At 36.3% G+C, this 27,452-nt stretch overlaps 1 protein-coding gene across 17 annotated transcripts in view; it reads left to right on the forward strand.

The window, feature by feature from the left end:
- Positions 1–27,452, forward strand: part of MKLN1 (muskelin 1) — a 339,272-nt gene that overhangs the window by 208,228 nt on the left and 103,592 nt on the right. For all 17 annotated transcript variants that reach the window (XR_008956433.1, XR_008956436.1, XR_008956431.1 and 14 more), the window contains 4 exons: positions 5,220–5,362; positions 7,064–7,152; positions 15,034–15,143; positions 17,845–18,037. Coding sequence is in view for 5 of the 17 variants with exons in the window: in XM_044388340.3 (XP_044244275.1) it covers positions 5,220–5,362; positions 7,064–7,152; positions 15,034–15,143; positions 17,845–18,037 (535 nt within the window). In the remaining 12 variants the exon portion in view is untranslated. The remainder of the gene's footprint in view (positions 1–5,219; positions 5,363–7,063; positions 7,153–15,033; positions 15,144–17,844; positions 18,038–27,452) is intronic.

A 27,452-nucleotide genomic window follows, 5' to 3' on the forward strand; every position in this document is an offset into this window, starting at 1 on the left:
GTCCTACCAACACCTTGATTTCGGGCTTCTGGGCTCCCAAACTGTGAGAGAATACGTTTCTGTTGTTTGAAACCACCAAGTTTGTGATAATTTGTTATGGCAGTTTGAGGAAACTAATAATATACTGCTTCATCCTTTAAGCACCCTTGAAGCACTTTCATTGCTAAACCCATCTAAAGCTCTAGAGTAAGTCCTACTACCACTAGCTCCCTGACCCATTTTCTTCCTTTTTTATCACCCTATTTCTTATAAATTGTAATTATTTATATGATTAAAAAGGATTTTTAAAATCACCTTTCTCACATTGAAGAAAATATCTGAAGACTGAAATTGTGAGCAAGTTTTGAACAGGAAAATTTTTTTTTCATTGCTTGCTTAATTCTGTGGCTGAATTAACAAACCATTGTGATAGTTCTTTGATTTTCTGTGGTACCTCCCCCCTTTGGAAAGGAGATTGTGATGCATTATGTTGTATTTTAAAATTAATATATTCATACTTACATAGTTAAAATTCAAAGGTTGATATATAGTGTCAGGGAGGAAGACCTTCCTCTCCACGGTGTTCCTTCTATAATCAAATTACCATGAGACGGATTAACAGGAGAAAATCAGATTTAACAGGTGTACATATGGGGAGTCCATGCAGACATGAAATTCCAAAGACAGTGAGGCAACACAAAGCTTACATGAGCTAAGGCGAGGGGTAGGTTCTAAGGATACAAAGGGGAGAAAGTTCATTAGTGAGAAGATGAAGGGAGATGTTTGGAAAAACAAGGTTTGGAATTCTGCAGTTAAGTTCTTTAGGTAAAGGGGAGCCTCTCTTAATAGCTCTTTTCCTGGTACAGGCTCTTTTCCCCAGCTTAGCAGTTTAGGGAGAGGCAGAGAGCTTTTCCTGCATCTGCTGGGTTTTGTTTACTTTTAACTCAAAATAATCTTTATGCCAAAGTGGCCCATCTTGGGGCAGCGTGCCCTTGACCTGCTATGATAGATTCTAAAATAGTATTTCTAAAATGTTGGTTCTTAATGAACTTTTTTTTTTTAGTTTTTATTACTATATCTACAGCAGTTATTTCTCCAAATTAAAAATAATGAAAACCTATTTAATTAAGGGAAACACTGTTTAACAGTAGCACTACTCAGCATTTATGCTCAAGAGTCAGAAAAATGGAAATCAGAAATTTATGAATAAAGTCAAAATGTGATTAAACATTAAAATTTTTTAAATATTTTATTGCATGAGTGTATCAAACTTAATTAACTGGTTTCCCAGAACATTTAGGTTTCTTAATTTTTTCTTTTAAACTAGGCTCCACCCCCAATTTGGGGCTTGTAACTCAAGACCCTGAGATTAAGAGTCACATGTTTACCAATTGAGCCAGCCACGTACCCCAAACATTAAAATTTTTCCCTGAGGTGTGTTTCTGTCAGATCATGGTGTTTTGCTTCAGATTAGAGAGTTTACATTTTACTTGTGTAACTTTTTTTTTTTTTAAATAACAGAGAGAATGCACACGAGTGGGGTTGGGGGGAGGCAGAAGGAAAGGGAGAGGGAGAGAATCTTAAGCAGGCTCCACGCTCAGTGGGGATCCCTCTGCAGGGTCGATCTCACGACCCCCGAGATCATGACCTGAGCCAAAATCAAGAGTTGAATGCTCAACTGACTGAGCCACTCAGGTGCCCCCTTATGTAACTTTTTAATAACAAAAATTCTACTTGGTTATTAATAAAATTATATATATGCATAATTACTTCCTATTGGACTTAGGGGTATTGTATATAGGATGATGGTGGTGCACGTCAGATTGTATAAAAACCCATTTTTATTCGTTATAACACTGTACCTAACCAGTTGTTAGGGGAGGCTGACTTTTTTTTTTTTTTTTTTTAAGATTTTATTTATTTGACACAGAGAAAGACAGCCGTCGAGAGAGGGAACACAAGCAGGGGGAGTGGGAGAGGAAGAAGCAGGCTCCCAGCAGAGCAGGGAGCCTGATTCAGGGCTCGATCCCAGGACTCCAGGATCATGTCCTGAGCCGAAGGCAGACGCTTAACGACTGAGCCACCCAGGCGCCCCATGGGGAGGCTGACTTCTAAACTGAGACTTTAAAGGATAACTAGAGAAAGGAGGAGAAAGGAAGGAGGGGGAGTGTGGATTAATGAGAAAGAGATGTGAATACTCCCTTGCTTACGTGTGCAGTCTGTTCTCTAACATACGGTTGTATTCCTAAGAAACTTCGAATTCCCAAAAATCATATTACCATACCATACTTTCATATAGATAAAAAGAATCAATGACTAAAGAATAGGAATCTTAATTTTTATGGCACTTTTGATAATAAAGAAATTTTAATTGCTACTTAAGATGTAAACAGTATATAAACCTAAACAGTTGTTATGGTGCAGTGGTTAAAGCCTTGGCTCTGGGGTCAGTAATCAGCAGGGATGGTTTTAACTTCAAATAACAGAAGTTCCTAAGACGGTGGATTAAACAAATTTGGTCCCTCCTGCCCCCTGCCTCCTCCCCAAGAAAACTACAGTTAGGCAGTTTCTCGTGAAAGCTGAGTGGCTTATAGTTGGCTATCTCTGAGATTCTCTTGATTTTTTCCTTCATGGTTACACAGTGGTTGTGGCAGTTGCTACTGTTCAAATAGAGGTAGCATATTGTTTCAGAGAGCAGAACTTACCTCTGCTTACATCTCAGCATTTTGTCCTTTGGCTGGAAGGTGGCTAGGAAGAATTGGGTTGAAAATGGTGGTTGGGTCAGCCAACCAACAGTATCAGTCAGTCAGACTGACTGATTTTTAATGTCACATCTGCCATTGATTAGCGTTGTAACAATGGCCAAGTTAATTAGCCTTTCTAAGCCAAAATTTTTTCATCTGTGTGACAAGGATAAAGAGGATAATTATTATTAAAATACTACTCCTATTTCTTACTCCTACTAAAGTGAGAGAATACATATAAAAATCCAGGCAGTGAGCCAGACAAGGGAGTTAGTGCTCACAAAATATTCACTTTGATTTTATCATCATCATCATCGTCATCATCTTTCATGTCAACATCAGCTTCATTCTTTTATTGAGGAAAAAGTCACATAACATAAAATTGACCATTTTAAAATGTGCAAGTCAGTGGCATTTGATACATTCACAGTGTTGTGCAACTATCTATCTAGTTCCAAAATATTTTTAATCACTCTGTAAGGACCCATGGTACCCATTAAGTAGCCTCTCCTTTTCCCCTTAACACAGCTTCTGGCAATTACTAATCTGCTTTCTACCTCTTTGGATTTACCTGTTCTGGTTATTTCATATAAATGTAATCATACAATGCATGACCTGTTACGTCCGACTCTTTCACTTAGCATGTTTTTGAGGTTTGTCCATGTCATACCATTTGTCAGTACTCCATTCCTTCTTATGGCTGAATAGTATTCCATTTTATAGAATTACATCATTTTGTTCTTCCATTTATTAGTTGATGGACATTTGGGTTGTTTCTACCGTTTGGCCATTGTGAGTAGCACTGCTCTGAACATTTGTTTACAGGTGTTTGTTTGAATTCCTTTTTTCACTTCGTGAGTATATATGTAGGAGTAGAACTTTTGGGTCATGTAGTAATTCTATGTCTAACTTTTTGAGGAACTGCCAAACTATGTTCTACATCATCTGTACCATTTTCATTCCTACCAGCAATGTCTTAGAGAGTTCCAGTTTCTCTACATCCTTGTCAACACTTATTTTGTTTGTTTGTTTTTCATTATAGCCATCCTAGTGCGGGTGTGAAGTTATATTTCATTGTGATTTTGATTTGCATTTCCCTGATGATTAGTGATATATCTTTTCCTGTGCCTGTTGACCATTTGTTTATCTTGGGGAGAGGAGTGTTGAGGTCCTTTGCTGTTTTTAAATTAGCTTGTCTTTTTTGTTGTTTAGTTGTAAGAATTTTTTATATTTTCTGGATACTAAACCCTTATTAGGTTTATTATTTGCAAATATTTTCTCCCATTCAATAGGTTATATTTTCACTTTCTTGATAGTATCCTTTGATGTACAAAAGTTTTAATTGTGGTGAAGTATAATTTATTTTAGGTTTTGGTGTCATTTCTAGGAAATCATTGCCAAATATAGAGTCTCATATTTACCTCTATTTTCATCTCAGAGTTTTAGCTCTTACATGTGGGTCTTTGATCCTAAAGGATAGATTTTGGATCAGTTTTGATCCATCTTGGGATAGTTTTCTCTGCATGTTATGAAGTAGGACCAACCACCAATTTTATTTTTATCCTGCCTTTGTCACCTGTATTACCCATTATTAGCATGAAGCCACTGTAACAAAACATCTGAATAATTTTTCTTTTTTTTTTTTTAAAGATTTTATTTATTTATTTAACAGAGATAGAGACAGCCAGCGAGAGAGGGAACACAAGCAGGGGGAGTGGGAGAGGAAGAAGCAGGCCCATAGCATAGGAGCCTGATGTGGGGCTCGATCCCATAACTCCGGGATCACGCCCTGAGGCAAAGGCAGACGCTTAACCGCTGTGCCACCCAGGTGCCCCTGAATCATTTTTCTGAATAGCTTTTTTTCCGTATGCTCAACCAGTAGTAATTTCCGTCTTGATTTTTATAATTGAAACAGTCTACATAATGTAAAATGTGTTCTGTAATTAACCGACCCCATTTTATCCAGTGTGTAACAGGAAATCTTGAGCTGCATTAGATGTATCTATAGTAGGTCAGGATTTTTTAATTTATAAAATTGGTAGGGCTGGTTAGTAAATCTCCTAAGTTTGTTTTTAAGTTTAAAATTTTATCACTGATTTTGAACATTGAATTTGCTATCAGGGTGTGATTGATGAGAATATGTGATTGCTACTTTTGCAATCTAATCTTGTTTTATTTGGTAATTCATAGTCTGTTTATATCTTTTATTGAATGGCATACTGCCATTAGAAGTTATCTTACTCGTCCTTTTCTCCCCCTTCATCTACAGTTCAGGATGATGTAGTTTGTTGGGAAGAAGTGGTGGTGGTATGGCAGCCTATACAGGGCTGTGTCATACTGTTCTTTAGCATTAAAAACACAGGTCTACCAGTGTAGGATGGATAGGATGGATCTTATGCATTCTTCAGCTAATTGTCCAAAGTTGTAACTTTTAAAGTTGTTTAACTATTTATTCTAAACAAAGGAGGATATAATTTGGTTGTTTCTTTTTTTTAGTACTTGATTCTGAAACTTGAAAGGCCTGCTATAGTCCAGAACATCACATTTGGAAAATATGAGAAAACTCATGTCTGCAATTTGAAGAAATTTAAAGTCTTTGGTGGAATGAATGAAGAAAATATGACAGAGCTGTTATCCAGGTGAGTTATGATTATGGGGAAGAAAGAGTTGTCTTCTGAACAAGCTACAGTCTTAGTTTTATCTCTTTGTGGCTAAATCTGCATGGTTTGATCTTTCTTTTAAGGGAGAAAAGAATATTTCTACTATTGTATTTCTAGTGCCTTATTTTAAAATTGTGGCTTGAGGTAGCCCTGTTTTTTTTAACCACCAGCCACTACTTAATATTGTTACTAAAGAAGAAAATAAAACTTGGGTTTTTTTTCCCCCCTACTTACTTTTCGATCTTAGTTTTGAACTGTAAATGACCTCAGAAATATTTTCAGCTTTATTAAAAATCTTTGCTATAAAAATATATACTCTAGGGAGGCCTGGGTGACTCAGTCAGTTAAGCGTCTGCCTTCTGCTCAGGTCATGATCCCAGGGTCCTGGGATCGAGTTCTGCGTCGGGCTCCTTGCCCATTGAGGAGCCTGCTTCTCCCTCTGCCTGGCGCTCTCCCTGCTTATGCTCCGTCTCTCTCTTTTTCTGACAATTAAATAAATAAAATCTTAAAAAATATAGATGCAGACTCTATCCAAAACATTAAGATTGATTGCCCTAACCAGAAACAGTATTTTGGGAATTTAGTATAAATTGGAGACTAAAAAGAGAAAAAGTATGTGACTATATCTACCACAGTGCTGCCACTTGGAAGGAGCTTAGTAAATTTGAGTTTTAAAGACATAGACCATGAGGAATGAAAGTGTTTATTTGCCCCCTAGATGATGAAAAAATCAGAGAGCCAGTAGAATGGACAAATAAAGCCATGGTGTTTTAGAATATATTTGTGATATAATATGTCCCATTAGCACAGTGTTTGATATAAGTAAATATTACATCTATACTGCATTTAATTTAAGTTATGAAAGTATTTAGGACATAAGGCAACCTGAAGGTAACTGATTTTCCCATAAATACTTGTGTTTAAATCCTAGCTGTTAATGTAGAGAGGTGATAAGGGTTTATTTTTATTTAGGATGAAGGTGGTGCTAGTAAACCAATGGAGTGAGAGTGTCTTTGAAAATTTATTGAGCTATAAAAGGAGCATTATTAACATCTTCATCAGAATTTTTAAAAACTTAATTCACAGACTCAAATATTTGGCTCTAAGTTGTCAGATATGGACGTGAATTATTTTTAATTTTTTTCTTACTGTTTATATATTTTATGTTATATTCAGTTATACACTAAGGGCACTAAGTCCTCTCACACAAAATTTCTATGCACTGTAGCCACATCCTTTAATTGACACTGAACATTTTTCATTAGCCCTCATGTAAGTAAGTGAACACAGTTATAATGCAGTTGATGCGAAGGTGTAAGTTTTGACCTATATTCTCATGTTTGACTCCTTTTTTTCTTTTTTTAAAAGATTATTTATTTATTTATTTATCAGAGAGAGAGAGAGAGAGCACGCACAAGCAGAGGGAGTGGCAGGCAGAGGGAGAAGCAGGCTCCCCACTGAGCAAGGAGCCCCATGCAGAACTCGATCCCAGGACCCTGGGATCATGACCTGAGCCGAAGGCAGACGCTTAACCAACTGCCACCTAGGCGTCCCTTTGACTACTTCTTTACATTTTCCTGGTTATGAATTCTGTTTAACCTTAAGATCTGAGTATGATTTATGTTTTTGTGTGTTTACTAAATTATAAAGTCAGATTTGATAACCTATTGTTTTTTACAGTGGCTTAAAGAATGATTATAACAAAGAAACATTCACCTTGAAGCATAAAATTGATGAACAGATGTTCCCTTGTCGATTCATTAAAATAGGTAAGGTTTTTAGCATTCTGAAATAGAAATAAATTTTTTATACCATCAGTCAGCAAACTACAGCCTGTGGGCTGAAGCCTTCAGAACTCCTGTTGTTTAAAATAAGATTTTATGGGAACACTGCCACACTGGTTATTAACTGGTTGTAATGTCTGTCTTGCATTTGCTCTACAAAGTTAGTTGCAAGAGACAAAGTGTTTACTGCTTGGCCCTTTGCAGCAAAAGCTTTCTGTTCCCTGCTTTATAAATCTGTAACTAAGTGACGATTATTTCAAGTGGAACCTTTTCCAAATATTTTTTCATTTGAAAGTTTTCTTAGAAGGTTTAATGAGATAAGTGACTTAGTTCAGCTTTGATTGTTTTATGGAAGGTTTCTCAAGTTATTGTAAAGTTACAATATTCTAAAACTAAATACTGATGAATTTCTTAAGGCAGTATTACGGTTGTTTTCTGTTTGTTTTTCTTTTTTTTTACCCCTCCCCCCATTCTGCTTTTTTATGTCTTTTTTTTTTTAGTGAAATGTTGGTCAAACCCATTAAACTAATTTTGTGGCCCACTAATATGGTGCAATGTAATGTTTGGAAAAATACTACCTAAGGCACGTATTTATTTAGCTTAAGACAGTATTTGTAATGTCTCCTCAACTTTAGTATTTTTAGGGTTATTTTGCTTTTCTTTAGGATTTTTTTTTTTTAAGGTAGAAAAGTTGAAGACTTGAATCTTTCAATTTGTAATCTGCATCTATGTTGTATAACTGGAAATGTTATGTTAAAATTAAAATTAATCAGATCCTTCGGAGAATATTAATAAAAGCCAGAATCCAAAGTTTTGATTTGGGAGAAAAATTTCTCTTTTGGAACAAGCAGTGTACTTCATAGTCATTTTTTGCCAACCTATCAAGAGGTAGCCTGTTCATTTCATTGGATCAAATAATTCTCTTGGGCAAAAAGAATATCTATGGTCTTAATAAAGACTACTATAGAGGAAAAACTGCTTTTAACAATAGTTGGGCTATCCGGTGTGTTACTTTCTTTTCTGACTTTAGTTTCTGTTGTTAAAGTAAATAATTGTAAGTAAAAACCTGTTTCCTGTTTTCCTATGAGAATCTATGAACCAGCAAATTTTTTGACTAAGTTTAACTCTTGGTTGGTTTTGTTTTTTTTTTTTTTTTTTGTACTGAGTACTTCTTTCCTCAGTATGCAGACCACCCAGTTCCTACTGACCCTAGCATAGATTTACTATTTCTCTGTTCACATATTTCAATTATACAAGCAGTAAAATATCTTATATTTTCCTATAATAAATTTAGGTTATATTAAAATTTAAAGTGCTTAATCAAGTTCTGTTTTGCTTCATCATGCAAAATGAAATTTCTCTTTTTATGTTCAGAATCTTTTATTTGTGCTTTTTTGCACAGTATTTACAGTCATTGGTTTGCTTTGAAGGAAACGACCTACTGCTACTGCTTCTATAGTTCTCAGTCCTCTAGTATTATTCATTAGAAGAAGTATGAATAAATGTCTGCTTAGGGAAGTTGCATAGTTTCTTCCCTTAAAAATTTATAAAACACCGGTCTCTTCTGGATGAGTTAGACGTTCAGCTGCCCAAAGATAAGAAATTGGACCTCTTTCCAGCCCTTCCTGTCAGCCTTTAATTACAGGGCATTATGATGTCTTCTGCTTAACCCTGGGTTAGTTTATGGTATTCAGACAAAATGTTAATTGGAGCTTTTCAAATAATTGTAGGTACTAATTAACTCATTTGATATTTAGGATATTAATATTTAGCTAACCTCATATTTCTTCTGTTGAAAGATGTTAATAGTGGTCTGCTCTGTGCTTGCTTTCTAGTCTTTTCAACATTCTCTTGATACATTTTCTTTGAAAATAATATAATGTGAAAACGTGAAACTCAAAGCCTTTATGTTGGGTTAATATTTTTAGTTTATCACCATGTTTTTAAAAAAAAAATTCTGAAAAAGCACTTGAGTGATGTGTAGCTCTCTCTTGGTGGTGATTTAGGAGAAATTTGTTTACCTGCATGGGCTAAATTGTTAGAATGACTTGGATTTCTGTGGATTTTTTTTTATTTTTGCAGACTGGATGGTTGTGGGGGCTTTAGGGAGAAGCTTCAGCTCTGGCTGGATTTGGCCTGCATTCTGGATCCTCAGAAGTATTTAGAAGTCTAGAATGAGTACTAAGTCTGGAAGGGGTGACCTGATGGTGGCCTTTTATGAAAGCAGGTGGAAAGGTGACATTTTAAAAAGTGTACTATTAAGAGGAAAATTAATACAGTAGTAATAGCTTATAATAATAGCTAGTATTTATTGAGCACTTACTATGTTCCAGTTACTGTGCTAAGTGTTTTGTGTACTCACTAATTCTATAGTAGAATGGATGCATCCTTTCAGAGTGGTTAGTCTTGAATTTTTAGGATCTTTCAGAACTTTGAAATTACTAGTATCTTCTAATAGCTATTTTAGCCATCTAGATAAAAGCTTCGTAAGTGATACTGCCAAAGCACACTGAATATGCCACAGATGCATTTTGTGTGTTGAGATGTTGACCCCGCCTTGATCCTAGAGTATCAGGAGCCTGCAGCCTCATACCCATATTTGCCATAAAAATATTACCACTTTCTATGCATGTCATTATGAAAAAGAGTGAGAGGCACTGATCCTGATCATAGCTGTGTCTGATTGTCCAATGAGGAAAACTGGTGGTTGAATCCTAGGATACAAACTCTTTTTTTTTTTTTTTTTAAAGATTTTATTTATTTATTTGACAGAGATAGAGACAGCCAGCGAGAGAGGGAACACAAGCAGGGGGAGTGGGAGAGGAAGAAGCAGGCTCACAGTGGAGGAGCCTGATGTGGGGCTCGATCCCGGAACGCCGGGATCACGCCCTGAGGTGGAGGCAGACGCTTAACCGCTGTGCCACCCAGGCGCCCCTAGGATACAAACTCTTAACTTTAGGATTTGTATTAGGAGTTTCTAATCTTTATTTGAGGTGGGAGCAAAGGCATCTTTCATTGGGAAGCAAAGAACATGTGCTTGGAGCTGCAGTTCACATTTAGTTTTGACATATAATGCATAGTATGTCTATTTGCATTATTGAAGTTATTAATGCCACAAAAATCATTTGTAAAATTTGAAGTGGGTGTACATCACTCTGCTTATTCTGTATATATCCCTTCAATCTGTTAAAAATTAGCAGTACTCTTCATTCATCTTTAATATATGATGTTCTTGTGAGATGACTTCCTAATTAACCTTCTCAACATTGTTCTTTGAAAGGTTTTAAGAATTACAATTAATATTATTTTAGAAATGTTTCTGTTGGGCCATCCAGTATACAGGCAAAATCTTGCTAAAAACACAATTGCTGAAAAGGGTTTTTTAATAAATGAACATTTTACTGGGACTTGAGTAAGATATAATAGGAGGATATTTTCCTCCGAATCTTACTGAACATGGACCTGGAACTTGAAATTCCTAACTAATGTCTGGTTACACTTAGAGACTATGTTCTTTTGGACTTGGGTTGAAAATCCTACTTTAGTGGCGCCTGGGTGGCACAGCGGTTGAGCGTCTGCCTTCAGCTCAGGGCGTGATCCCGGCGTTACGGGATAGAGCCCCACATCGGGCTCCTCCACTATGAGCCTGCTTCTTCCTCTCCCACTCCCTCTGCTTGTGTTCCCTCTCTCGCTGGCTGTCTCTATCTCTGTCAAATAAATAAATAAAATCTTAAAAAAAAAAAATCCTACTTTAGGGGTGCTTGGGTGGCTCAGTCAGTTAAGCATCTTCCTTTGGCTCAGGTCATGACCCCAGGTTCCTGGGATTGAGCCCCGCATGGGGCTCCCTGCTTAGCAGGAAGTCTGCTTCTCCCTCTGCCTCTCCCCATCCCCCCCAGCTTGTGCTCTTTCTCTCACTCTCTCTCTCTCAAATAAATTAGTTAATTAATTTTAAAAAAAGATAATTTAGTATTCATTGGTATAAAACTTCCTGAAAGTTTTGTTGTTTGTACATGTAAACTGAAAGCCATATTATACATCCCAGGAGTCTGTCATATATCCTAATGACTGGTTGCTACTGCCTGTGTGTATCTTCACTCACACAGATAGAAAATCATCTGACCTAGTAACATCTTAGCTCTTCATTGAGTATGATATACTAAAAGAGAACAGTGGACTTGGAAATCAGTAGGTCTGATATCAGGTATGGTAGCTATCCTGTTTTGATACTTAAAACTTGACAAGTGTTAGTTTCTAAAAGGTAGTTATATTATTCATTCTGAACCCTGTTTGTGTTACATTAAAATCCATTGGCAGGGTGCCAGGGTGGTTCAGTTGGTTGAGTGTCCGACTATTGGTTTTGGATCAGGTCATGGTCTCAGGCTGGTGGAATCAAGCCCACGTCGGGCTCTGCTCTCAGTGCAGAGTCTGCTTGAGATTCTCTCTCCCTCTCCCTCTGCCCCTGCCGCTCTTGCTTGCACTCTCTCTAAAATAAATAAATCTTAAAAAAAAAATCTGTTGGCTTGTCTTACACTTTTATCCATGTGTGGTTTTGACATCATTCATTGTTCATTTAGAAAATACGGTTCATTGAGTTATGCAGCTCTTCTAAATGTTGAAACATTTCATTATGTAATATAAAAAAAACATACTCATTAATAGATCACCACCAGTCTCATCAGAAGAGTCTTAATTGCCTGGAAATAGTTAAATTCGCAACCTTAGATACCAATTTTCTGAAATTATTTTCTTTTTTAAGATTTATTTATTTTTTTATTAGTGAGAGGGTGGGGGAGGGGCTGAGGGAAGGGGAGAGAGAATTTCAAGCAGACTCCCTGTAGAGCCCAGAGCCCAACAGGGGGCTCGATCCCAAGACCATGAGATCACGACCTGAGCTGAAATCAAGAGTCATATGCTCAACTGACTGAGCCACCCAGGTGCCCCGGTTTTCCAAAATTGTGATTTTTCCTTGAAAGCTTGAATTTTATTCTTGGCAGCAAATACTGTCTGTTGTTTTCTTTGGAATGACAGGTAAATATCTGGCCTTTACCTGAAATTAAATAATCATAAATGATCTGTCGGTTTTTCTTTTAAAAGGAAGTTGTATCCTGTTGTGGGGGCCTAGGGAGAGGACAAGTGGGTATTTTAGCTCATAAACAATTGTATAGATTCTTTTCCTTCAGGTAACCGTTATGCTTTGGTATGCAGCAAAAGTGCTTTATGTGTACTCCTCATTGTGTCACACACAATATTACAAAGATGTGTACTTAATGATAGGGACTTATTAAAATTTTTATTGCATCATCAAGGACATTCTTAAATGAATTGTCCTTTTTTTCTTTTAACTGCAAGTATATGATGGTGAGGAATTCAGCTTAGTCTTTACTGTATTAAGAGATACTGATGCAGGGGCGCCTGGGTGGCTCAGTTGTTAAGCCTCTGACTTTGGCTCAGGGCGTGATCCCAGCGTTCTGGGATCGAGCCCCACATCAGGCTCCTCCGCTGGGAGCCTGCTTCTTCCTCTCCCACTCCCCCTGTTTGTGTTCCCTCTCTCGCTGGCTGTCTCTCTGTCTGTCAAATAAATAAATAAAATCTTAAAAAAAAAAAGAAATACTGATGCATTTTCATGGTACTACTTTTCATGGTCCTCCTGAGGTGCTGGAAGTTTTACTCACCATTGCTTTTGCACCATTATTGCAAATATCAGTACAGTTTAAAAAGAGGAAGGGGCTGATAAAGTCCTAGTCTTACTAGAGAAAAATGGTTTTGACCACTTGGGACCTCCTGAAAAGGTTGCAGGGATCCCCAGGAGGCAGTGGATCATATGTTAAAAACTTCTACTCTGTTCTTTCATTACGGGAGTGAAGTGTTAACCTTCATCCTACCGTAAACTCCTCTGAACCCTTAGATTTTTGCATTCACTCTTTGCTTCAGTAATTTACTTTCCTTTTCCCTCACTAATAGCAAACTTATAATTACTGTATACTTTTAGTATGTTTCTTTTCTTTTGGATATTCTTGTGTTACTGACCTTTTTTAAAGTCAGCTTGTTCAATTACATGTGAAGAGAAAAATGGATATTGGGCACCCGGCTGGCTCAGTTGGTGGAGCTCAATGAGACTCTTGATCTTGGGGTTGGGAATTTGAGCCCCATGTTGGATGTAGAGATTACTTAAAAAGTAAAATCTTTAAAACTAAGAAAAAATTCAATATATACCACTGAGATTTTGATTGAGATTACATTAAATTTATAATTAATTTGAGGGGAACTGGCATGTTTACAATATTGAGTTTTCCCATTTAAGAACATAGTATGTCCTCTCATTTATTCAATTCTTAAGTAACATTTTATATTTTCTTCAATAGATCCTGCCTATATTAAAGTTTATTCTGAGATATTGTAAGCTCTTGTGACCATTTTAAAGGGGACTTTTCATTAAATTTTCTAGTTGGTTATTACAGGTAGAGGGAAAACTGATTTTCATGTTTACCTTGCATACGATCTTGTTTTTCATTTGCATCTCTTGAATTTTTTATGAAGATAGCTATATCATCTTCAAGTTATTCTGTTTTTTCTTAATTTTTTTTTCTTTTACTGCTTGGCTAAGATCTCCCATATAGTGTTGAATAATAGAGATGATTGGGCTTCTTTGTCTTGTTCCTGACTTGAGTGGCAATACTTAATGTTTCTCCATTAGGTTTAATTTTTGATATTTAACAAAAAATTTAGGTGAGGTAGTTTTCTTTTGTCTTCTATTTCTTACATATTAAGAGGTGTTTTTTTTTCTAATGCATAGAAAATAAATTTTATTAATTTACTCTTAGCACCACGTGAGGTTATCAGACACATTTTTTACTTTGTTAACGTGATGATTTACACTAATATAGCTTCTATTATTGAACCATCCTTCCATTCCCGGAATGAACTCTATTTGGTTACAGTGAAAACCTGGTAGAATTTTTTTGCAACTTTATTTATTTTTTTAAAGATTTTATTTATTAATTTGACAGAGAGAGACAGCCAGCGAGAGAGGGAACACAAGCAGGGGGAGTGGGAGAGGAAGAAGCAGGCTCCTAGTGGAGGAGCCTGATGTGGGGCTCGATCCCAGAACGCTGGGGTCACGCCCTGAGCCGAAGGCAGACGCTTAACGACTGAGCCACCCAGGCGCCCCGCAACTTTAAAAAAATTTTTGAATTTGTACTTATAGCTAAGATCAGCCTTAAATTCTTTTTTTTTTTTTTAAAGATTTTTATTTATTTTATTCAACAGAGACAGAGACAGCCAGCGAGAGAGGGAACACAAGCAGGGGGAGTGGGAGAGGAAGAAGCAGGCTCACAGCAGAGGAGCCTGATGTGGGGCTCGATCCCATAACGCCGGGATCACGCCCTGAGCCGAAGGCAGACGCTTAACCGCTGTGCCACCCAGGCGCCCCGAGCCTTAAATTCTTTTTCTTCTGATTTTGTTTTCAGGGTTATGCCACTTGTTAAGTAATTGAACTTTTGATCTCTTTTGTCCTCTGATGCAGTTTAATTTGTATAACGATTATTTGTTTCTTGCGGGTTTGATAAAATTTGACTGCTAAATCATCTAGCCCTGGTCCTGTTTTTAGAGGGGTAGATAAATGAGCACTTTGAATTTATTTTATAGTGTTTTCATAAATTAAACCCCTTGATGGCATGGATCGTATTTTCTTTTTTTTTTTTTTTACTGTAGCCCCAGAACCTAATAATACAGTGTTAGGCTTATAGAAAATGTTCTGAAAATTTGTTGAATGAATTTAAATGGACATGAATAGTGATTTTACTGTGCAGAAGTTTTATTTGAACTATGTTAATTTTTTTTTTTTCTTTCTTCCTTTTCTCCACAAAGTTCCACTCTTATCCTGGGGACCCAGCTTTAACTTTAGCATCTGGTATGTTGAACTTAGTGGCATTGATGATCCAGATGTAGTACAACCCTGTCTCAACTGGTATAGCAAGGTAGGACTGTATTTTAAAATCCTGGTTTTATGTTTCTGATGCCTATAAAGGGAGAAATGTGTCAAGCTTTTGTCTTCATTGGGAATAATTTAAAATACTGAGAATAGTAACAACTGTAATGATTAATCAGCTGACATTTATTATTTGCATTCTGTCAGCTGCCAAGCAATCTTTATAACTTATTTAATCATTACCACTCTATGAGATAGGTACAGTTGTTATCCCTGTTTTATAGATGATGGAATGGAGCAACTGAGAGTTTGAGTATCTTGCTCAAGTCTACACAGTTCACAGTTGTAAAGTGCCCAAGCCAGCATATAAACTCAGGCCGTCTAGCTCTAGAGTCTGCCATTATGTATATTATTAAACCTATCTGATCCTGAATTTTGTTTTCAACCTATATTGATAGAAATAATTTAAACACAGTTTTCAGTGGGGTCGCATTGATTCTGTACTGCTTTTATAATACGTTACTCCGTTGTGTTTGTTGAGTAAAATAGGAATATTTACTTTTCCTTCAAAGAATTTGAAATAGCTTCTGTAAATATAATGATTTTGTGCTTATAGGAAGTATAAAAATTATATTTAACAATTTTGTTCAGAGATCATTTTATACAGTAGATGCAGCCTGAAAAAATGTGAGTTTAAGTTATTGAGAAATAGGTCTTTTGGCTTTTTTGCATACCTTTTATGCTTTGTTTTTTGTTTCTGATGTATATTTATTCGACTCTCATAGCTTTTTTTTTTTTTTTTTTTTTTTTTTTGATAGGGGGGCTCTCTCTTTCTTGTCAAGGAGATGATAAAGCTTTAGTCTATTCACTACCTCCTGTTACTTTTATTTGCAAGTAAGGGTGAACCGATCTACTCATAGGATATTGGGAGGCACTGTAAATTCTTTCTAAGGTTTTTCATATAGAATTTCAGCTCTTTTCTGGTTGGTTTAATTGAGGAACTCTTTGACTAATTTATTTTTGGCATTTGATTATTTTCAACTTAAAATAGATGCTGACTTTTGATATTTTTCTGTATTTTTCATATATTCTTGGATTTCCTGTAATACTGTAAGATCTTTCAAGGTAGAGACAGTATTTTTAAACATTAAAAATCACCTTTACAGTGTTATGCACATAGTTGTATATACTTAGCATCTTCTAAATTCTATTGGTTCTTTTAAAAAAAATAATAATTACATTTCTGTGATACTTGAATACAATTTTCCCTTTAGCCTGTGATGTATGTGTGTATTTTAGTATACTCACACAAATCTCCTGATACTGTAGAAAGTTGCAAATTTCACTTGTTACCCCAACAGTGTGGAAAGATTATATTTGAGAACATAAAATTGTTCAGTCTTACTCACTTTTCAAGTTTGCTGCATTTATTATGAACCTCTAGAAATTAGATAAAGTCTGCACCTCTTTGAGTTTCTTGTTTTAAAGCGTTGAGGTTCTATTATTTCATAAATTTTCTCCTGCTATGTATCCGTGTGCAACCTGATAGAAAACTTATAATATGGATATGATTCACAGTCCTGAAGTCAGCATGATACAAAGGTATTACTGTTTAATATGGTTCCAGATAGTTGTGATAAGTCTTTATTTAGAAGCGAAGGGTAAGAAATAACAAAGTTCATTTGGATAAAGAATCAATCTTTTGTTATTTGAATAAGGAAAATCTTGGTTAAGTGTAATGCTTAAGGAAAAATGTTTTGACATTTTATTAGTAAAAAAATCAGCCAATTATAAATTGATTTGTGTTTCAACTCTTATAAATCTTCCTAAAAGGTAGCATTTTTGCCTTTTAAAAGAATAATGCTTACGAGTAAATCATATTTTTGTTTGGTTAGCATGCATTGCTGCTTTGTCATTAGTTAATTTTGTTAATTTTTATTTAGGAAATTTGTGGAAAGTTCACAAATTTCATAAAATATCCTTGAAGTTACTGTTTTTTTTTTTTTTTAAGTTTTTATCTGAGCTTGTATTTTTGGCATTCATCCTAATAGGGGAGAGTTAGTACATTGAACATTCTTCTTTGTGGATTCTAGTTAATAGAGATTTTTACTTTATAGCTGTGTAATAGATGAGGTAGCCCAGGCTTAGAGAAAAATATAAAATTTAAGTAACCTTTTTCTCGTCATTTTGAGTCATAAGCCCTGTTTGTGATTTTTGAAATACATAGAACACTTGATAATGTTTGCTTTTCATATAATAACTTGAACTAAGAACCAAGAACAGAAAGCATAATATAACTTACATATATTATTTAATGGTTTCTATGCTTTCAGTACCAACATTGTAATGTGATGAGTAAACACGGTGGAAGTTACAGTCTTTGCAATCTTAAGTGGCCTTAGATTAACAGTTTCTCTGCTTTTTTAAAAGTTCAGGCTCTAAAATTAGGTTTAGTTTCATCTTTTTATATCTTTCATCTTCATGAAATATATACCTATGGATATATATGTATATCTGTATATCTTCATCTCTTTTGTATCCTTCTGCTATATACCTTTGTGACTTTTGGCAAGTTACTATAATTGACTAAGCTTCAGTTTTGCCTTCAAAGTGGAAATAATAATGATACTCATGAATAGTACAATGCTTAGCACATAGTAAACACTGACGTTAGGTTAGTTGTCACTTATTGCCTACAGTAATAACTAAGCAGATCTCTTCCTTCCGTACTTTCTCTTGTGTTCCAGTAGTACCGTGAACAGGAAGCTATTCGCCTTTGCCTAAAACACTTCAGACAACACAACTATACAGAGGCCTTTGAATCGCTACAAAAAAAAACCAAGATTGCCCTGGAACATCCCATGTTAACAGATCTACATGATAAACTGGTGTTGAAGGGTGATTTTGATGCTTGTGAAGAATTGATTGAGAAAGCTGTAAATGGTATGTTTAAACAAACTTAGTTTATTAAGGTGATTTCAAATATATACAAGAAACAGTTTTTTGAAAAGAATATAATCTTACGCCAATTATTAGTTTACTTTTTTTCCCCTCTTTTTACTCTGTAAAGATTGTTAGCTTGTTGAATTATGTGCTGCTTTTATATAAGATAGATCCATAATGATACTTGGAAAAGCAAAAAAAAGGCATATTTGAACTCGCATATCTAAATCTAAATTGCCGTCTTGGGAAACCATGGAAGCACACATTTTCGTTTATGAATGCTAACACTGAGTAGCAGTAAACAATGTTACAAAAAGGCTTTAAATGTTACCTTCTGTTTTGCAGGCCTATTCCTTTATGTATTTTTGTTGATAGAAAATTACCATTTTTAATGGCATAATTTGGCATAATGGATAGTTGGATACGTTAAAAAATATTAGTAAATAGTTACAATGAATGAGGAGATTTGTACTGGAAACATCTGTGTGATGTGGATGCTACATAATTGCTGATTTTATTGGATGGTTTATGATCTGGTTTTGAAAGAAATGTGAATATTAGAACATGATATAATCTCCAAAGATAATTGTTTTGGAGGATGACATCTATTTGAATATTAAAGCTCTGGTATGGTTTGTTATTTTTAAAAAGGATCTCTTATTTTATAGAATGGTATTCTTTTAAAAAATAATCTCCCACAGTAACAAAGAACAGAATAGGTTCTATGGTATAATAGGAAAAAATATATTGGAGCGCCTAGGTGGCTCCGTCAGTTAAACATCCAGCTCTTGCTTTCGGCTCAGGTCGTGATCCAAGGATTCTGGGATTGAGTCCGGCTTTGGACTCCCTGCTCAGTGGGGAGTCGGCTTCTCCCTCTCTCTCTCCCTCTGCTCATCCCCCCTGCTCCTGCTTGCGCATGCTTGCACGCTCTCAAATAAATAAATTAAAATCTTTAAAAAAAATTTTTTTTTAAATAAATATTTGGTCTTTGTTTCCTAAAACTCTTAGAATTTGGTGGAGGGATAAGAGTGTTTTTTTGTATGCTGAGATAACAGGTGGCCGGGGTCCCTAAGCTTCAGATTTCTAGAAAGACCAAACCCTGTGTGTAGAGGGCTGAAACTTTGAGCCCCACCCCCCACCCTGACCTCCTGGGAGGGGAGAGGGGTCAGAGGTTGAGTTCAATCACCAGTGGCCAGTGTTTTCATCAATCATGTGTAAGTAGTAGAGGCTCAAAAAAAAAAAAAAAAAAAGCCCTAAACATTGAGGTGCTGAAGAGGGCATAGAAAACACAGGCACATGCACACACACTTTCTCTCTCGCTCTCTCTCTGTCTCTCTCTCTCTCTCTCTCTCTCCATTCTCTCACTCACTCTGGTGAATTATTGAACCTGAGGGGGGTTGTGGGATTCTCAGGTTTATAGGCAGTAAATAAGTAGTACAGGTGGCCTGGGACTTGGGGTTGGAATCTGAAGTGGGGATAGTCTTGTGGGACTGAGCCCTTTAACTTATAAGGATCTGACTAGGTAACTTCAGGTAGATAGTCTCAGAATTGAATTGTTGGATACCAGTTGGTGTCAGAAAATTGGAGAAACAGCTGGTGTGAGAAAAACCCCACACATTTGGTATTAGAAACATTGTGAATAAAAACAGCTTAGTGCTCAGTATAAAACTTATGGAATGAAATTTGGTGATTTTTTTAGTAGAAAGAACTAGACTTTCTCCATTCTCTGCTTTCATGTATTTTTTTTTTAAGATTTTATTTATTTATTTGACAGAGATAGAGACAGCCAGCGAGAGAGGGAACACAAGCAGTGGGAGTGGGAGAGGAAGAAGCAGGCTCATAGCGGAGGAGCCTGATGTGGGGCTCGATCCTAGAACGCCGGGATCACGCCCTGAGCCGAAGGCAGACGCTTAACCGCTGTGCCACCCAGGCGCCCCTCTGTTTTCATGTATTTTAATCTTATCTCTGTTATCATCCATTATTATGTGCTCATTTATCAGATAGGTTGACTATTTTACAACTGAAGAAAATGGAACCAGTACTGCCTTCTTTGAGTTTATAAATTTTAAATTAACTTAAAATGAATTGCTTCTGGCTCCATTGCTTTGTAAAAACAAACCTGCCTCTCAGCCTTATACATTGGTACTGCTTATTTAATTGGTAATGATATTTGCAAATAAATGATTACTATGTTTGAAATAGAGTAAACTTTGGAGTATAAATAAATAGAATATATATTATTATTAATCTCTTCCCAAACTGTTAAAATGCCATCAATGAAAGTATAAATGTATGTATGCCATTTCCAAGAATGAATTCTATATTTTTTTAACCTGAAGATGAGGAAGTCACAAGTATTTTCATGATTTGTTAATTTTGCTTCAAATCTTTATCTTAAGGCATGTAATATATTGTTAAGGTGAATAACAATGAGAACAACAAAAACCACTGGCAACTTTATGCTACTACTAGGCTAGAAACAGTTATATTTAAAAACTGTGTCTGTGGGGCGCCTGAGTGGCTCAGTTGGTTAAGTGTCTGCCTTTGGCTCAGATCATGATCCCAGGATCCAGGGATGGAGCCCCAGATTGGGCTCCTTGCTCAGCGGGGAGCCTGCTTCTCCCTCTGCCTGCCCCCTCGCCCTGCTTGTGCTCTCTCTCTGTCAAATAAATGAATAAAATCTTTTTTTTTTTTTAAAGATTTATTTATTTAACACAGAGAGAGACAGCCAGCGAGAGAGGGAACACAGGCAGGGGGAGTGGGAGAGGAAGAAGCAGGCTCATGGTGGAGGAGCCTGATGTGGGGCTCAATCCCATAACGCTGGGATCACGCCCTGAGCCGAAGGCAGACACTTAACCGCTGTGCCACCCAGGCGCCCCTATGAATAAAATCTTTTTAAAAATAAATAAAATAAAATAAAAACTATGTCTTGATCAATATACTCATTTAAGAGAAACTGTTAAGATCATGCACAGCTTTGCTAGTATAGGGACTTAAGTTACCTTTCTGGCTGTAGGAAGGGCCCAAGTTTTAGGGAAAATTGGTCGTTTCTGTATTCTTGAGACTTAGAACCGACTCATATTTTTTGTACTCCTCAACTGGCTTGGAACAGTGTTTAGTTAATAAACATTCCTTCCAGGGTTGTTCAGTTTGCTGCTGACTTCACTGATGATGATTTGTTGGACAAATAAGGAAGTAAACACTGCAGAGCTTTTTGGCTTCTGCTCCACTAAAAACATAGCAGAGAAGGGCAAGAAGTTCCTGTTTGCTAAATAGGAAAGCCTAGGGAGTCAAAAGCATTTTACAATGGAGGAAACAAAAATTATGTTTGGCGTATCTTAGTGTGTTCTTCAAATATGAGTATTTGAGATATTCGAGAGAAAGTCTCTGTAATAGGCTTCCTATTTGTTAGAAACACCCCTACATTTATATTTAATTTCATTACAGGTCCAGTACCCCTGGCCAGTTATTGCTATTTTTTCCCTGACAGTGCCGGGGGTGGGAGGGGAGTAGAATCCAGTGATGATGGGCAAAAGTAATCATCTAGGAACAGGAAATATTCAAAGAAAACCTAACCTCCCTTTGCAGTGTTTATCTTATTTCCATTCAAGTTTGCTTTTGTGAGATAAGGAAGGGATAAAGTTTAATACCATGGTCCTAAAGTTTCAACTGTAGGTCTTCATCTCCTTCCCACTTTTCTTTCTCCTCTCCCTTTTCTCTCTTTCCCCTCTTCTATTATTTCTTCTCACTCCATGGTTTATGTGGTGGTTGATAATTATGTGGCAGGCCTGTTTCCCTCTCAGCATTTTTTTTTTTTTTTTTTTTTTTTGGAGTGAGATCTCAAGTCTTGCTGGAGTTACCTTTGTGGCAAGGTTTTTAACTACAGATTTAATATTGTTAATAGCAATAGGGCTGTTCATATTCTGTATATCTTCTTGAGTGAGCATTGGTAGTTTGCATCTTCTAAGGACTATTCGCATTTCATCTAAATTGGTGAATTTATTGGCATAAAGTTGTTATATCTTTATGACATCTTTATGTCATATCTTATTCTGAAATTGGTGATTGCTGGTTTCTTTGTCTTTGTTTCTTTTTCTTCTATTTCATTGATTTCTACCTTTATTATTTCCTTTTTTCTACATAGTTCAGTTTTAATTTGCTCTTCTTTTTCTAGTTTCTTAAAAACGAAAGCTAAGGCCATTAACTTGAGACCTTTCTTTACTAAGCATTTGGTGTTAAAGTTATCTTCGAAATGTAACCGAGCCAACATGAATTCACTCCTTGGTGAGTCAGAAACTGCACCAGATCGAGTTGTTGCACAAAGAAAACTTTTATTTACAGCAAAGAAGGAGATCACAGGGAATGGCTTCCAAAGCTTTGACTCCCTGAGAAAGGGTGAATTGGGTTCCTTTTGTTTAGGGTTGGGATGAGTATTTAGATTGGGAAGCCTTGTCTTCATATGTAGAGGTGAGCATAAGATGACGCATGTGCCTTAAAGAAACATGCCTACACATATATTGTACGTTATGTGAATGAAGCGGAGGCTCCTCCTTGGGTGGAGATTTTAGTATTATAATGAGGTAAAGGCAGTTGTTCCTTCCAAGGTCACTCCATGGTCCTTCTGTGCAGGTGCAGGTTGGGATTTAGCTCAAAAGGTCTGGGTGGTCTGGGCCTGCGGGTGGTCTGGGCTTGCAGGAGGTCTTGTCAGGGCAGTCTCCATCACCTCAGGGGTGCTTTCAGGTTTCATTTACCTGAGTTAAGAGCTAAACAGAAAAGAATAGCTTACCGAAAAATGTAAGACAAAGGTTAGTGAGTACAAGCAGGTGGGCAGTAAAAGTGTTAGGTCTTGGGATCTAGTTGGTGACATAAAAACACTGCTAGCTGTATATCACAAATTGTGCTGTGTTGTGTTTTCATTTCTGTTCAGTTTAAAATACGTATGCATAAGGACCAGCCCTATGCCTTACTTCTCTTGTGCTTAATCTCTTGGCCAGGATATTTAGTACAAGGGTGAGATGACGTAATGATAGTGGATATCCCTATATAGTTCATGATCTCAAAACAAATGCTTTCAACATTTCCTTGTGAAGTATGTTATTTGATCTGGGGTTTTGGAGATCCTGTATTAGAGTCCTAGATTGCTAAGAGTTTATGTTATAAATGGGTATTGAATTTTACCACTTTTTCCTCTGTCTTATGTGATAAAATTTTTCTTCCTAAACTCTATTAATTGAAATCAGTGATTGGTTTTCTAATGTTAAACCTCAGATATACTTAACTTTGCATTTCTCAGATAAATCTATCTTTCTCATATATTTTTTGGTCTGTTTTGGATTTAGATGGATTAATGTTTTGTTAGAATTCTTCCAACTATATTTTCATTAGTAAGATTGGCCTTGTAATTTTTCTTTATCTTACCTTTCTCTTGAGGTTTAATATTATTATTACACTGATCTCACATAATGTGTTGAGGAGTTAACCTTTTCTTCTTATAATCTGTGTATGTGTAAGATTTGAATTCTTTCTCATATGCTTGGTAGAATTTGTCATTATGCTATTTGTGCTTAGAAACTGCTTGGGGAGGGGGCGCCTGGGTGGCGCAGTCGTTAAGCATCTGCCTTCGGCTCAGGGCGTGATCCCAGCTTTCTGGGATCGAGCCCCACATCAGGCTCCTCCCCTGGGAGCCTGCTTCTTCCTCTCCCACTCCCCCTGTTAGTGTTCCCTCTCTCGCTGGCTGTCTCTGTCAAATAAATAAATAAAATTAAAAAAAAAAAAAAAGAAATTGCTTGGGGAAAGTATTTTTGTCACAGTTCAACTTATTTAAATGTTGTAAGACTATTCAAGGTTGTTTGGTTGGTTCAGCTTTTAACAAGTTACCTTTTTCTAGGAATTTATCAGTTTCGCTTAAAATTTCAAACTTATGGGCATGAAAATATACCTAATATCCCCTTGTTTAATGTTTTCAGGATTTCTTGAAATATCTTTCATGCCTTCTATTTCTCATTTATGAATTCTTTTTTCCCCCCATCACTCTCACTGTCACCAGAAATTTCTTAAGTTTATTGGTCTTTTGAGGAAACCAGTTTCTGGTTTGTTGATTCTTCCTGTTATTTGTAAAGTCTTCGACTGTTGCTGTAGTTGTCTTCTTTCTCTCTTTGGAACTAAGTTGCTGTCTTTTTGTAACTTACTAAGGTGGATGCTTGGCATATTAATTTCCAGACTTGTTATTTTCCCATATATACATTTAAGTATATAAATTCCCCTCTACTTATTTTTTAGTTGTGCTATGAAATATTTTCATTTTTGTCCAGTTCAACAATTTCATTATGAAATAATATGGCTCTTTTGTAAGCCATAGTTATATAGAAATGTAGTTTTGTTTTTCATTTCTAGATTAAATACCCAAATTTCAGATTTCTTTTTTTTTTTTTAATTGTTAACTTATTTCTAGCATGAATGCATGGTAGTCAGAGTACATATTCTATAGAATTCTAGTTCTTTGAAATTCGATGAGACTTACTATATGGTCTAGTTTGTTTAATTTTTATAAACATGTTATACATACTTGGACAGAATATGAGTTCTTTATTTATTGGGGCAGTTTTCTGTATATATCCAGTTGGTTCAGTTTGCTAACGATGTTCCACAAATTTTCTTTACCAACAGTGATTTTCTGTCAGATTCTCTCAGCTACGAAGAAAAATGTTAACTCTTTCTACTGTGATTTTGGAATTGCCCATCTCTTATGGATTTGTCCAATTTTGCTTTATATATTTTGAAGCCATGTTTCTAGGTATATATAATTTAAATTCTTTAATTTTTTTTTTTTAAGATTTTGTTTATTTATTTGACAGAGAGAGACAGCCAGCGAGAGAGGGAACACAAGCAGGGGGAGTGGGAGAGGAAGAAGCAGGCTCCCAGCCGAGGAGCCTGATGTGGGGCTCGATCCCAGAACGCCGGGATCACGCCCTGAGCCGAAGGCAGATGCTTAACAACTGAGCCGCCCAGGCACCCCTAAATTCTTTAATTTTAAATTAAATCTTATACCATTAGGAAATGTGTTTTTATCTCTAGTAGCATTTTTTAAAATTTTTATTTTTTGTTTCACTTCAATTAATTAACATATAATATATTAGTTTCAGAAGTAGAGGTCAGTGATTCATTACTCTTATATGATAGCCAGTGCTCATTACATCACGTGCCCTCCTTAATGTCCATCACTCAGTTACCCCCTCCCCTCTAGCAACCCTCAGTTTGTTTCCTATAGTTAAGAGTCTCTTATTGTTTGTCTCCCTCTCTGATTTCATCTTTTTTTATTTTTTCCTCTCTTACCTTTGATCCTTTGTTTTGTTTCTTAAATTCTACTTATGAGTGAGATCATATGATAATTATCTTTCTCTGATTGACTTTTTTCACTTAGCATAATACCCTCTAGTTCCATCCATGTCCTTCCAGATGGCAGGGTTTCAAATTTTTGATGGCTGAGTAGTATTCCTACACACACCCCACATCTTCTTTATCCATTCATCTGTCGATGAACATCTGGGCTCTTTCTACAGTTTGACTGTTGTGCTATTGTGGACGTTGCTGCTATTAACATTGGGGTGAAGGTGCCCTTTCGGATCACATTTGTATCTTTGGGGTAAATACACAGTAGTGCAATTGCTGGGTCATGGGGTAGCTCCATTTTCAACTTTTGAGGAACCTCCATACTGTTTTTCAGAGTGGCTGTACCAGCTTGCATTCCTTCCAACAGTGTAAGAGGTTTCCCCTTTCTCTACATCCTCGCCAACATTTTTTGTTTACTGACTTGTTAATTTTAGCCATTCTGAGTGGTGTGAGGTGGTATCTCATTGTGGTTTTGATTTGTATTTCCCTGATGCCGAGTGATGTTGAGCATTTTTTCATATGTCTGTTGGCCGTTTGTGTATCTTCTTTGGAGAAATGTCTGTTCATGTCTTCTGCCCATTTCTTGATTGAATTATTGGTTTTTTTGGGTGTTGAGTTTGATAAGTTCTTTATAGATTTTGGACACTAGCCCTTTATCTGATAAGACATTTGCAAATATCTTCTTCCATTTTATCAGTCGTCTTCTGGTTTTGTCGACTGTTTCCTTCCCTGCGCAAAAGTCTTTTATTTTGATGAAGTCCCAGTAGTTCATTTTTGCCTTTGTTTCCCTTGCCTTTGGAGATGTGTCAAGCAAAAAGTTGCTGTGGCCAAGTCTAGTAGTGTTTTTGCTTAAAGGCATAAATTGTCTTACATTAAGCTTTCATTGGTAAGTATTTGCATAATGTATCTTTTCTTACCTTTTTATTTTCAACCTTTCTGTTTCTCTTTTTTTTCTTAAAGAAGTATCTCCTATAAATTTAGGTCAAAAAAAATCTGCCTTCTTTTGATTTGAGCATTTATTTCATTTGCATGATTGAATTAGTGGTAAATATACAGGTTTAATATTACCATTTTATTGTATATACTTTGTCATGTCCTTTATTTATTCTTTTGGTTGTTAACTCTTAAAACTTTTTAATCTTTTCATTTTTTTCTTCTTGTTTGGAAGCAACATACTTTGTTTATCTAGACTTTATGATTAGTCTAGAAATTACAGCAAGTATACATATTTAACAAAATTAATCAGTGCCTTTTCCCTTTTCCCATATTAGGACTTAGTGGACTTTCAACTCCCATCTAGTCACCTTCCAACTCATAAGTTATTGTTGTCCTTTATTTTGATACCACATTCAAAGACTATAAAATATTACTGTTCTTACACTATTCAGTGTTCAGTAATTCTACCCAAGTATTTACTAATTTTTTTGTTCTTCAGTAATATTTGCATCTTTGATCTTTTTTTTTTTAAAGACTTTATTTATTTGAGAGAGAGTGTGAGTGGGGGAGGGACAGAGGGACAAGCAGACTCCCTGCTGAGCAGGGAGCCTGACATGAGTCTTGATCTCAGGACCGTGAGATCGTGACCTGAGCTGAAGGCAGATACTTAACTGACTGAGCCACCCAGGTGCCCCGATCTTGTATCTAGGATCATTTTTCTTCTGCCTTAAGCATATATCCTTTAGGATTTCTTCTTCTCCTCCTGCTGCCCTCCTCCTCCCTTCCTCCTCCCCTTCTACCACGTACTCCTTCTTCCTTAAAGAGAGAGAGAGAGTGCTCATGCATGCGAGCAGGGGGGCAGAGGGAGAGAGAGAATCTTAAGCAGGCTCCACACCCAGCCTGGGGGGGTGCTCTGTCTCACTACCCTGAGATCACAACTGGAGCCAAAATCAGGAGTTGGACACTTAACCACCTGAGCCACCCAGGTACCCCTGTCATCTCTGTTTTGATGAGAAATGAGTTTGAAAGAACTTGGGGTATAGGTTTCAGTACTATTATATATGCTCTCTTTTTTTCCCCCTTTAAATCT

Source organism: Ursus arctos, unplaced genomic scaffold, assembly GCF_023065955.2.
Source record: "Ursus arctos isolate Adak ecotype North America unplaced genomic scaffold, UrsArc2.0 scaffold_3, whole genome shotgun sequence".
NCBI classification, from domain to species: domain Eukaryota; kingdom Metazoa; phylum Chordata; class Mammalia; order Carnivora; family Ursidae; genus Ursus; species Ursus arctos.